At 34.3% G+C, this 13844-nt stretch overlaps 1 protein-coding gene across 12 annotated transcripts in view; it reads left to right on the top strand.

Moving 5' to 3' along the window:
• The window catches only part of C2CD5 (C2 calcium dependent domain containing 5), a 96245-nt gene extending 85091 nt beyond the window's left edge, over positions 1-11154 (top strand). For 7 of the 12 annotated variants that reach the window (XM_017890531.1, XM_017890530.1, XM_017890533.1 and 4 more), the window contains 5 exons: positions 425-475; positions 1404-1505; positions 2848-3038; positions 6155-6301; positions 9849-11154. In XM_017890531.1, coding sequence (XP_017746020.1) covers positions 425-475; positions 1404-1505; positions 2848-3038; positions 6155-6301; positions 9849-9980 — 623 coding nt within the window. In that variant the 3' untranslated portion in view covers positions 9981-11154. The remainder of the gene's footprint in view (positions 1-424; positions 476-1403; positions 1506-2847; positions 3039-6154; positions 6302-9848) is intronic. The other 5 variants (XM_017890532.1, XM_017890535.1, XM_017890539.1 and 2 more) reach the window with 3 other exon arrangements.
• Positions 11155-13844: the final 2690 nt, after the last annotated feature.

Raw genomic sequence — 13844 nt, 5'->3', positions numbered from 1 at the left:
TCTTGTCTGTAATTTTTAATCTTATAGGCTCTTCCCCACAGCAAACATTTCCCTTCTATGTTTCATTTCAGCTATTCTTCCCAACACATTGGCCCTTTTCCTGGTCTCACATCCTGCTTTCATCATACTCACATTTGTTACTATGTTTATATTTTCTTGTGACTATAAAGTTTCTGAAACATTTTTTGTGTTATAGTAAGCAAGTAGTCTCCTTTGGCATGATATTTATGAACTGAGCTAGTTTTCATGTATCAATAGAAACTGCATTTTAAACCTAAATGCTTTTATTTGGTTTGTTTTTGCAATGAAGCCATAAAGATTTCCTCCTATTCTTCTGGCTTATAGAGGTATTAACAAATAACAAAGAAGAGGTACTGGCTTGTACTTAGCATCCAAGCTAATGTTGTTCATATTGTCTTATTAGAACACCTGGAGAGTGCAAGTTCTAACTCAGGTATACCAGCTGCACAGAGAGGTGAGTTTGTCTAATTAAGCAAATAGTCACCAAAGGTGTAAAATTCTAGTTTGGTGGTGCATAAAATTATAGACATCAAAGAAATGCACTGGACAATATGGCATAGACACCAAAATCTGGCTTTTTTTTTTTTTTTGTAGGTAGAATATGTTCTTTTAAAAAACATCAATTAAACTAATATTTAATTTTTTTAGTATGTTAATGGTTTCTCAGTTTCTAAGCATAAAATTTTAGCTCCTAAAAATTTCTTCCCAGCTTAGCAGTAGTAAAAGTTATTCTTTTAAAAAGGGGGAACTTATGAGGCTCACACCTGCCCCAACCCCGTATTATCAGAGGCTTCATTGCCCAAAATCAGACATGGAAACAAAACATTAACAAAAATGGCCCTTTTGGTTTTCCTCTTACTGACTGTAGAAAGAAGATATTTTAATAACAGATAAGTCAACTAGTAACTTTTAAAAATGTATTCTTCATTTGATTCTCTCTCTTTTTTTTTAAATTTTAGGGTAAAACTAGAAATGAATTATTCACAAAGTTTTGATTATAAAATAGAAACAACTGAAATATTATAAATTAAGAAGAGTAGGAAATAAAGTTAGTTAAAACACAGTATGTGGTCCTTTCACTGATACTTATGCTAGACCCCAATCAGGCTACTTATGCTAGACCCCAATCAGGCTTTCCCTAAGAGACCACACAACTATGACATCACCAAAAATGCTCAGCCTGCTAACTGAGAACTTGGTTTTGGACAAATCAGTGTCTAAAGCTTGACTCTTTACTATCTCTCTTAACTGACTTGAAAAGGACCATTCTTTTTCTGAGTTACAGTTAAATTACATCATCGAAAGGAGTGTTAAGACGAGTAAGAGACATCATCCATATTTTTTTCTTTGTTTTTTCTTTTGTTTTCTGTCTGTGTTTTCAGCAACGTCAGTTGATTACAGTTCCTTTGCAGACAGATGCAGCAGCTGGATAGAGCTCATTAAACTGAAAGCTCAGACCATAAGGCGTGGATCAATTAAGACAAGTAGGCGGATGTTTCTACCACATTATGATAATCTGAGAAACATATCCCTGATTTCCCAGTGGTGAAAGCTAGACCTTACTACCCAGTAACAACATTGCCAATCCATCATGTATTAGAGTGTGAAAGCTGCAGACTCTAATGGTCATTTAGGAAAAACTTTTGAAAGGCCTTTAGATTTATTAGTTTTACCTATAGAATTGTGTTTTAAAATTTTCCTTTTGTGCAGGCATTTTAAAAGTATATAAATAGATATTATATTGTTCTAGTTGAAAATAAATTACCAGCTCTCTTATTGAAGAGACGTTCTTCCAGGACCCAAGGTGCTATTTAGTATGTGGCATCTGTTAGTTTATTAAGTGTGATATGCAGAGGGCTAAATGAATAAAGAATTTCTGGAGGGAAAGTAGTTATTACCTTACTGCTAGAATCAGAATCATTACTTATATGTTATCTTTACCCCATGTGTTTTGGTAAATTTTGAGGTAAATGTATTTGAGTGAAAGAGCTTACCGTATATTAGAAGGGGAAAAAACTACATTTCACAGGAAATAACATAGGATGTGAAACCAGCCAGATCTGGTTCTGAATCCTAGAAGTGCCATTTTAATAGCTGTCAGACCTTGGGCAAGTTACTTAACTTCTCTAAGCTTCCATTTCCTCATGCATGAAATGGGGATGATGATGATAGCCTATGTTTCTGAGTTGTTTTAAGGATTAGATATATATATGTCTGTCTTATGGCAGTTATTTAATAAGTGGTAGCTATTGGTTTTTTGTTTGTTTGTTTTGTTTTGTTTTTTTACTTTATAAACAACCAGCTTTTAGCTAGCAGAGGTCATTGTGTTAAGCTTTTAAAACTATGAGTTGGTTTTCAAAAAGGTTTGGAAAAAGCAAATATCTTACAATTAGATAACATAAGGTTTATCTACAAGTTGACAATGATGAAGTCGTCTGAAAAGATGGAAAATTGCACTGGGAAATATAACAACTTTCACACTCTCCTTGTAATAATTTGTTCCTACAGCAGATAATTTTAATGCTCTGCCGCTTTTTCTTTTTCTTCACTTTATAACCAATCATTGTGTGTGTAGCTATACTGCATCAACATTTTCTTTTGCAGGAATGCCATTTTTCTTCCAAAAGAATTCCATTCCAGCATTTCCTCTCATGTTTTTCTGTCTCTTTTTTAATTGCATGCAGTGCATGATAATTTCTTTTCTTTCATGACATGGCTTAGCCTCACAGACAGCTGAATGTTGTCACCACTTATTTGGAAACCTCAGGGAATAATTGTGTCACCAGCGTCTGTTCTGAATGTTTTCTCCTCTTTCTCCAATTTTAGCCGTGACAGTTGAAAAAGCAAGTCCAGTGGGTGATGGAAATTTCCGGAATCGTTCTGCTCCACCTTGTGCAAATTCCACAGTTGGGGTTGTTAAGATGACACCTCTTTCTTTTATTCCTGGAGCAAAAATAACTAAGTATCTTGGGATAATTAACATGTTTTTTATTCGAGAGACTACTTCTCTTCGGGAGGTAATTTTATAGAAGTTATTTCATTGTTTTTTTGAGTTTTCTCTGATTGAAGATTTAGCAACAAAACCAAACAAGTTTCAAATTGTTATTTTTTGCCAAAATAACTTACAAATANCTTGGGATAATTAACATGTTTTTTATTCGAGAGACTACTTCTCTTCGGGAGGTAATTTTATAGAAGTTATTTCATTGTTTTTTTGAGTTTTCTCTGATTGAAGATTTAGCAACAAAACCAAACAAGTTTCAAATTGTTATTTTTTGCCAAAAATAACTTACAAATATTTATTTATATTTTAATAACCTATCTGGATTGAGTCTAGAGTTTATTTCATTTAGCAGCTAGGATTATCACAAGAATTGTGTTAGTTTTAAACCTATTTATTGTTAAAAATCTTAGAACCTTATCATATAGTAAATAAAACAAATATCTGTGTTCAAATAGAGGTTTAAAATAGCCCTGAAAGAACAGCTTCGTTTTCTCAGTAATTTAGCAACTTTTGACAGATCACATTTAGAAATAATAGAGGACTGTATTATAGATATATGTCTAAGGAGATACTTTATGTAATTTAGCTCTGCTGTTTCTTCCTACTGAGAAAGGAATGAAGCTGCTCATCTTTTACTCTCTCCATTAGTGTATGAGGATGACATTTCTTCAGTCTTATCTCACACTGAGTATCATTAAACTTTAATTTGGTTTTTAAATAACAAGTTGTAATATTTTACTTGATGTGGAAAAAGTTCAGAATCAGAGTCAGCCTGTTATATCTTTTGTGACACAGGAATTTAAACTTAAAAAAATTATATAATGTCATACGTTAAGGAACAGGGGCTACCAAGCAAATTAATATTAATAGGGAAATTTTTTAATTACTGAGGTGTGACATCCAATAATCTTTTCAAATTTTACTTTAGCTGCAGTTTGTATTTTTAAAAAGTATATTCTTTATGAAGATGACTTAGCTGTGCCCTTTTTCATCAGCACTGTTTCTATACTTTCTTAGGAATAACAGCCTGCACACTATCTTTAATAACATACTCACCATCCTGCGCCTAGCACAGTAGCTGGCCCAGAGTAAACACAATATGTTTTTGTGTAAATGAATGAATAGCTTCTGACAGATTATTTAATTACTTAGATGGATGTTTTCTTTGAGGTAAATTAGGCCAGGCATGGTGGCTCACGCCTGTAGTCTCACCACTTTGGGAGGCCGAGGCGGGTAGATTGCTTGAGGCCAGCAGTTCGAGACCAGCCTGGCCAACATGACAAAACCCCTTCTCTACTAAAAATAGAAAAATTAGCCAGATGTGGTGTCACATGCCTGTAATCCCAGCTACTCGGGAGGCTGAGGTACAAGAATTGCTTGAACGTGAGAGGTGGAGGTTGCAGTGAACTGAGATTGCACCATTGCACTCCAGCCTAGGTGACAGAGTGAGACTCTGTCCTCCCCCCCAAAAAAGATAAATTAGTTTTTATATCACTCTTCATTATGTTAAGATGAAAATAAACTATCAAGATATTCTCAAAACCTTTTGATAGAGAATTAAAATAGATGATACTTCTCTACATCCATTTAAATTTGACAAAGATTTGGTGTGAAAAGCTGGCATGTATTATGAATTAACCTTTCTACTTGCTCTTGGTAGCACATGGATATTACACTATTTTGAATCCATAAAATTTTATTTCCTAAGCCTTCTTGACTACTTAAGCTCCCATACCTCAAAATGTTGCTTCTTGATAAATTTTCCTTCAACAGAAACTTATAATATTAACTGTGTAGCACAATATTCCAAATGTGTTAATTGCTTGAGTTGTTTCTTTACAGTTAATTAATATTTTTAAAATTAATCCTCTACAGAGCTACTGTGTCATCAGAATTTTTTGATTTAATAAACAGGAGGAAATTGATAAAAGTCAAAGAAAAAATATACTGAACTATGATTGAGTTGGAGGCAGGCTGAAGCAACTCCCTTAATTCCTTAACTACAAAAAGAGATATCTTTACAAAACTATATTTAGTATCCTCAGGCTTTTCAGAAAGATGTGATCTAATAAAATGGTTTTCTAATACTGCAGTCATTTTTCCCCTTCCAGTTTAAAGTCAGAAATTTCCTCCTCGACTGTAAATAAGTCCAGTAGAATTTGTAGAAACCTAGGTTGAAAAGCATTTTAAGCTATTGACTAGCCTTTGATTTCTGTTTTCCTTGATTTTGAATATGGAAAAGGTACCCTGAACTACTGGATTTTATTTCCTAACAGTTATGTATGGAATTCTTATTATATGTACCTGTTGAACTAGATGTTAGCATATAGTTGTATGCAAAACAGATACAGTCCCTGACCTAATGGAACTTACAGTCTAGTAGAACTGGAGCATGATAAACATTAACAAATAATCATATAATTAGTATCTATTTACTAGGGAGAGTAAGTAATATAAAGAAATTGAACAGAGGTGATCGGAGAATATAATAGAGGAATTCAACTTATAGTTCACAGAGAAGGTATCTCTGAAGACATTATGGGTAAATTGGGACCAAGGAGTGAATGAGTTGTTCTGTGGGAAAAAAAAAAAAAAAAAAAAAAATTAGTGAAAAGTCTTCAGGAGCAACATGTGCCAGTGAGCATGAGGTAGGAAAAGTGCTTGTGCATTTGAGAAACTGAAAAAAAGGCAAGTTTGATTGAACATGGTTCAGGTTCAGAATGAGAGATATGGAAAGCAGGTAAGTTTTATTGTTTAGGCTTATCATCAATTTGTTTTAATGATGATGAGCATGATTTAATGGAGATGTTGAAGGTGGAGGCACAATTTGAATTCTTGCCCTGCCATTTACTTACTAGCTGTTTGATCATAGCTAGTCATGGGCAAGTTACAAATTCTCCGGGCTTCAGTTTTATCATCTATAAAGTAAATGTAGTAAATCCTTGCCTGGACATGTGTTCAGTCAATGTTTGTTCATTCAATAAATCCCCATTGTGAAGGAAGTTTAAGTTATTTGGTATATTAAGCTAATTTAGGATGTTTTAATATATATTATTTGACATTTTGTATGTATTCCTATATCCATACACATGTATATATGGTATGATTTTCCTGTGCGTTATTATTTAGGAAGGAGGAGTCAGTGGTTTTCTCCATGCTTTTATTGCTGAAGTGTTTGCAATGGTGAGAGCTCATGTTGCTGCGTTAGGAGGGAATGCTGTTGTCTCCTACATAATGAAGCAGTGTGTCTTCATGGAGAATCCAAATAAAAACCAGGTAAGATGCAGTTAAAAATTCCTGATTGGTGGGAACCTGAGAATTTCTTCCATGGCTTCCTAGCCCTAACCCCCTTCAAAAGAGAATTGCTCTTTAGAACCCTTTGAATCTAGATGCATAAGACATTTTAATGAATTTCTTAATAACCATGGTCATACATAGTCACAAGTCAATACATGCTATTTCAGCATCTCAGGTAACTAGGTATTATTCTTAATCATGTCTAGAATTTGTGCTTCTGAATTACTGTCTCCACCCTCTTTTTGGTAGGTGTTTGGAATACAGTGATAGCTAACTGAGGAGAGCTAAAGATATCCTTTAGTTTGGACTATGATGCTGTCCAGTTTTAGCTGCCTTACTAATGAAGAGTATATCATAGTGAGGCCAAACTGCTTGCTTATTTCTATAAGTAGTGTATTCTGTTAATGGGGATGAAAGCAGTTAGTTTAAATCTTAAAATAAATTTCTAAATTTTTTGTTAAGATAATAACTCACTTAAAATGGTTAAAATTTTTTAAAAATTAATTAACTATACTAAATAGTATGAAATACCTTAAACACAGTTCTTCCCAACCTGCTCCTCTTGGCACACATCAAAAATCCCATTTCTATGGTCCACTGGTATACTATGGTAAATGCATGAAGCTGTATGTGGCTGCTGGTAATTGGCCCTGGGTTTCTGACCCAGGTGACTCCCCTGAGAGCAGAGGGGATCAATATCTTGGCAGACACAGAGCTTAAGAAGCTCTAATGTAGACTAATTACTTATCATCTAAGCAGGAGTAAAAATGAATAGATGTGTGTATATATATAAATTTTTTGCCCCTACCTGTACATCTGGATAATTGTAACCAAAGACAAATCATTTAAATTCTTAGTATCATTGTTTTTTTCATTAATAAAATTATCTTACAGTGAAAGTGAGTTGCTGTCATAAATATAAAAGCAGTTTGATAAGACATTATGGAAATGCAAAATTGTTTTAGCTTTATTTAAGAGATAAGGTTTTGCCATATTACCCAGGCTAAACTCGAACTCCTGAGCTCAAGTGACCTTCCCACCTCAGCTTCCCTAGTGGCTGGGACTACTGGCACATGGCACCACACCTGACTGGTTTTAGTTTTATTTTGAAGTCACGAAGTTTAATCAATTTCTTCAGAAGGTTACTTCATTTACTAAGTTCTTTTCAGGTTTTCTTAATAGTTTATACATTTTCATAACTCATGGTATGTTAAACTTCATTAACAGATGTTGAAGAAAAATAGTGATAAACAAAACTATGAGACAACCTTCTGATAAATTTTGGCAATGGCTAAGGCTATGAAACATCCTAGGAGGATTTTTGGTAGATAATTGGGGCGTATCTAAAGCTCAGTGAGGCTACTGCAGTTCTGGATTTGCAGCCAGCTTATTGATAAGATCTGGAGTGAAGGAGATTGTGTGGAGTGGTCAAAAGGGGTACACGAGGAGAAGAAAGATTGAGAAAGGAACAGTGAGAAAGGCAGAAGGAAAACCAGGGGCGCTGAGAACTACCTATTCACAGATTATTTGAAAGTGGAAGTAGAATGGAAACCAGGCACATCCTGAGCAGGAGTGTTTGATACAATTTGGTATTACCTGGTCATAAAGAAAGCATCTATTAGATCTTGAAATTATATTCAACTGGGTACTTCTTTGTAATAATTTATTTGATATAAGAGGATTTTCCCTAGTTTAAGAATCCTTTTTTGCTTAATTACTTTGTATTTGAGAACGAGATTTGTAGTTTTGGGTTTTTCCCAGTGTTAAATTTATACAACTTGTTCACTGACTTAATTAGCACCTTAACAAATGCCTCAAAATCAGCTTATCCAAAACAGAACTTATATCTGTGCCTCAGTTTTCTCATCTATGACATTGGGATAAAAATTGGGGTAATCATGAGTTAATATATGTAATGTGCTTTCTGCCTGGTGGATAGTAAGCACTGTAAAAGTTGTTACTATTATCTTTTAAATGTTTGTCTTCATTGATTTCTCACAAGACAAAGTCATGCTTCTTAATATGTCCTACAAGGTCTTCCACGTTCTCAGGTCTTCTACCTTTTCAAACTCATCTGTTGCCCCCCTCACCTCTCCTAACATACCCAAGACGTAGATTGAATTGTTTGGTTTCCAAATGAACTGTGCTTTTTTTTTTTTTTTTTTTTTTTTTTTTTCTCCCATTTCTGGTACTTTGTAGTGTTGATATTAACTCCAGTTTGTAGGTGAAAAAACTGAGGGTTAAAAAACTTAAGTTTGGTATGAGGCTATAAATAGAAAAGCTAGAATATACCCAGATTTTCCACCACCAACTCTCTTCCTCTGTACCTAAATGATAACTGTCAACAGCTGATTACCACTGAGGTGCACACATCATATCAGGTGCCATGATTTATGTCATTAGCTTTTCCCCCCACTTTTATGTGAGATCTTGCATGTACACAAAAAAAGTAGAGAACTGCACACAGACATTCTTACAACCCTCAGCTTAAGAAATAAAGTATTAAAAATATGGTTGAAGCCTCAGTGGGCCTGTTTCCTCTTTATACTGAATGAACCATCTTAATTTTGTCATTCCTATGCATGCTTTTATATCTTAAAAAAATTAATTGTAGTCTTCTTTTGTATCTAAAATGTTTTAATATATTTTTGAATAGGTAGTACATGATTCAAAATTCAAAAAGGTATGAATGGAAAAGTCTCTCCTTGTCTGCTATTCCAGCCAGTCAGTTTTCCTCCCCACATGCAACCAAATTTTTCTTTTTTTTTTTTTTGTAACTTCTAGAGATGTAACACTCCAGAGTATGTAACCAGAGAGATTTTATACATACAAGCAAATATATATAAATAGATATTCTTTTATTTTCCGGTTTAATATAAGTGGTAGCTCTACAGTACATACTGCTTCTCAGCTTGCTCTTTCACCTGATTTTTCTTGGCAAGGTTTTCATTTCAGGACATAAAGATTACCTTTATGTTTGTTACAACCACATAACACTCCATGGTATACGTCGATCGGAATTTCTTTAATTAGTCCCCTACTGATAAACCTTTAGGCTGTTTTCAGTAAATGTGCTAATACATACAGTGCTACAAAAACAATGTGATACATAATTGATTAGCACAAGTGTGAGCATCTCTGTAGGGAAAATTTCTTAAAACAGAATTGCTAGGTCAAAAGTAGTACCTTTGTAATTTTCGTAGAGATTTCCAAAGTTCCCCTTCATTGAGATATTTTGCACTTTATATAAATATATAAGGATATATATAGTTATGTAAATGATTTTATATTGTATATGTCATTTTGCAAATTGTTTTTGTTTTCATATGTTCACAGGAGCTCCTTGAGTTTTCTTTACTGTGAATTGCTCTCTTGCCCTTTTCTCATTTTTCTGTTGGATTGTCTATCTTTATCCTAAAATTTAGAAGCCTGTGCTTTTTTGGCTGTACAGCACTGCCCCTTGTGTAACAGAAGAGTATGAATGTGTTGAGTATAACTGAACCTGTCCTGTTTGTTGTTCTTATAGGCACAGTGTCTTATAAATGTAAGTGGTGATGCAGTGGTTTTTGTTCGTGAATCTGACTTAGAAGTGGTGTCATCTCAGCAACCTACTACCAACTGCCAGTCATCATGTACTGAAGGCGAAGTTACAACCTGAAGAAAATTAGGAAAAAAAGAGCTCAACTATATGAAATTCATCAATCACCGTTATTTTGTCATTAATTATCTTCTTAGACTTAAAATTGAGCTTGAGATAAATAAGGAAGAATTGAGTAGATTTGATTTGCCTGGAGTCTTTTGGAGGCATGAGAATCTTCTAATCTTGACATTTTGTTTGCCTGTTCTAGACAGGCCCTGTGGGATCTTGACCCTTCAGTAAGTTAGGATAAATTTTTAAAAGAACTGTAGCAAAGATGGAACCTTTGTAATTTATGTTGATTTTAATAAAATCATAATTTAAAAAGTGAAATGGGAAGATTGTCAGGAAATTAGGATAGCTACTGTAGTGTAATTTAGAAAAACTAAGCAAGAGATTCTCCAATTGTTAGTGAGTAAGCAGTCTGATTTGAGAAATGTGTGGGGACAATGGAGAAAAGTTTTCAGAAAACTACCATGTAGGTTTCTGAATGTGTTTTATTTTGATGAGGAATTTGGTAACAACTGAAAGGGAAAAGTACTTCAGCCATCTTTTGAAAACAAGTTAAAATTCTGGAACTTGTGTCTGTAATACATCCTAACTCCTGTAAAAGAAAATAATCTGTCATAGCTGGTGTCCTTTCACTGAAAGTTTTAATACTGTCTCTAAGGAGGGAGGAAAAGATTACTATGTAATTTTATAACTGACAATATTTGAGTTAGTATTGAATTTGTCTAAAAGTGGCTTGACTTCAACTAGGATGAAAATGTCAGTGAATTTTGTTGAAGTAGTAAAAATACAGGTGACTTAGTAGGAACATAAAATTATTTTCTAATCAGATAATATTGCACTCCTACCAAATAAACAGGATTTTAGTAATATCTGAGGGATTTTTGATGGTGAGTTAGACTGTATTTGGCATAGAATTTGGAAATGTAACTTGAATGTAAATATGCTGCAAATTGTTGAATGTATACATAGAAAGACTTCTTCTGTCGATGCCAAATACCTGTTGTAAATGAACCTTAAATATTACATTCCTCCTTTGCACAATAATATTTCTTTATAACACTTAACAATTTTTCCTCCCAGGACAACAAACTGCCCTTAAGAGTCATTTCCTTGTTATCACAGGTGTCAATATTTTTCTGTATTTTGTTTATAATTTTATTTTTTAAATAAAAGTTTATAAAATAAACTGGAATATTCCTAAATCTCTTTTTTACCTCCATCATATACTACTGTCAGTTTTCTGAATCACTTTCTATCTGATCATCTCCATTCATTTCTTCAGTCAACAAACATCTGTTGAGCACCTATTAAATGCAAGGCCCTGGCCTTAATTTTGGAAGGGGTGTGTGTTTGCAATTTTGGATCTTTAATTATTGTTTCAGGTTAGGTAGGTATTCATTCAACAACTGTTTATTAAATGCCTGCTAGATGGTAGGGCACAGTTTTAGGCAGTGAATGAAACACAAAAGTTCTTCCTCTCGTAGAGCTTAAAGTCAGTGTTTACACAGGTAAGCAATTTGTAAGATGTGGTAGTGCAGTATTTTAATAATTGCTAATATTTATTGAATGCTTACTATGGGCAGCCAGTCTAATAAAGATGTTTTCGTATTAACTCTTTTAATCCTTATGGAAACCTTATTATTAAGCACCAGTTTATAGTTGAGGAAGCAGAATTGAGAGTTTATGTGAGTTGCCCCAAAGACACAGTAAATAGTGGAGCCAAGATTCAAGCACAGGCAACTTGGCTCTAAAACCTACACTAGTAAGTGAGAAAATGTGAGTGTATCTTGGAATAGAAGTACTTCCCAAAGGAGACAGTATTTTAGCTCCAGTCAGGAAAAGTAGCTCACTGGAATTCGGTATTCCCAGTTTATTCATCCATCCATCCATTCGTCCAACCATTTGTCCGTCGAGCAGCTGTTAAGTGATTGCATAGTGTGCTCCAGAGTCTTTTCTAGGCAAAGGAATAATAACACAGCCATTGCTAATTGGCTGTTTTGTGCCATGTCCTGGGTACGATAATTCATAAAACAAGCCAGGTGGGATTATCTCTTAGTATGAACAATTGTATACTCACGGTGAGACCCAGACTGATTTCTGTCAAAGCTAGAGTTTCCTTAACCACCCAGACTTGCTGCCCATTTGCTCACATGGGCCTGTTTGCTCCTGTGGGCCACCTTTGAAGCACAATCATCTGGACAAAGATTGGTTCCTTCCAGGAAGGCTAATGTTACCCAACACCCCAAGAGCTGCTGCTCTTTCATTACGTGTAGATTATCCCTGAAGCATGAGCATCTGTAATGGACATGCTAGGACTTACTCTTTTGGAAATAGGCCAGTTTACAGCATTTACAGCAGGTCTAACACGCCCTTCATCTTTCATCGCTGCTCCAAGGGGAAATGACTCAATTTAAAGGAACTCATTGTCCCACTTCCTCCACCTCCTTCTCTCCCATGATCCATTATCATCTGGCTCTTATCACCTGTTCCGCCCCTGAATTTGAACATGCCAAAGATAGAAGTATTGGATTGCGGTATTAAGTATTTGGCAAAAGTTTTTTTTTATGCATACAGCTTTTTCATAAGTGCATAAATGGGATTCTATAAACAATGTTTAGAGTAGTTTTATTTTTTACCTTTTTGCCTGGTTTTCTCTTCTTCCCTATCACATCCCTTCCAATCCATGTTAATAACCAAGTGTGTATCCTTACGTATTTTGAAAAATCTGTTAGATATAATTTAAATTCAACAAAATTCATCTATTTTAAGTGTGTAGTTTGAGCTTGGCAAATATATTTCATCATGTAACCAAGTATGGAACGTTTCCATCACCAATAAAGTTCCCTGGTGTCCCTCCACAGTCAGTCTACTCCCTCTTCCATGTCAATGGGATCTTGTGCTCGGCAACTTTCATTTGGCATAATGCTTTTGAGATGCATCTATGCATGGACAACGTTTTTGGCCAGTAGGAATAATAGAGCTGTTTTGTATTTGAGTTTGCACTTTTTTTGTGAAAATCAAAATTTCTGTCATATGGAGTTGACTTTTTCTTGTTAATCTGCTGTGTGCGACAATTTCCCCCCTATTTTGTTGTCTATCTTTACAGTAACTTTTTACAATATCTATACTTTTTATTATGGACAGTGTGACCATCTCCTTCTTTCAGCTTCTTAGTTAAATTGACCTCTGTGGGGGCTGTCCTTAAGCTTCATCAATTTTCATACATCTTGAATTGCTCCTATGTCAGTATGTCTCCATCAGTAAAAATTTACTATTTCTTATTTCCATAAATGTCATTACTACTTAGCCGGTTTAGCTTGAGTCAGAAGTCTGGAAGATCAAAACCTATCCTCTTTCCAATACGCCACCAGGTGCATAAAGACATGGAGGCATAAAAATGTGTGTTGTGTGGAAGCAACACATCTATTTACAAACTGTCGTTTTTTCCTTTTTCCTTCAGAGGAGGGTCTTTTTCAGAGTACTTTTGATAATCTGATCTAAGCTCTGGATCTTTTTTGTCCCCCAAAATAAGCATACACATGAACTTTTGCATACTACTTCAGGAGGTTTATTGAAACCACTTCTTTGACCCCAGGCTGAATAAGGAACCACGCTGAAGAAAATGTTAGGAATGGTTGGATAAATACTATCCTAAAAAGCTTGGTTTCTTTCTGATAGAAAAGTCAAGGCGCTATAAAGACTCAATCGCTCTCTGTCTCTCTCTGTGTATATATATAATTAAACATAAATATATTTATATAATTAATACAAATCAACATATATATAAATATATTTAGTTAACAGATTGTTAATTATTAATATATAACATATAATACACATTTAATATTTATATAACATAATTATATATTTATA

Source organism: Rhinopithecus bieti, unplaced genomic scaffold (genome assembly GCF_001698545.2).
Source record: "Rhinopithecus bieti isolate Rb0 unplaced genomic scaffold, ASM169854v2 scaffold_17971, whole genome shotgun sequence".
Lineage (NCBI taxonomy): Eukaryota > Metazoa > Chordata > Mammalia > Primates > Cercopithecidae > Rhinopithecus > Rhinopithecus bieti.
The sequence above is the reverse complement of the archived record's forward strand: the minus strand, read 5'-3'. Positions and strand labels throughout refer to the sequence as shown.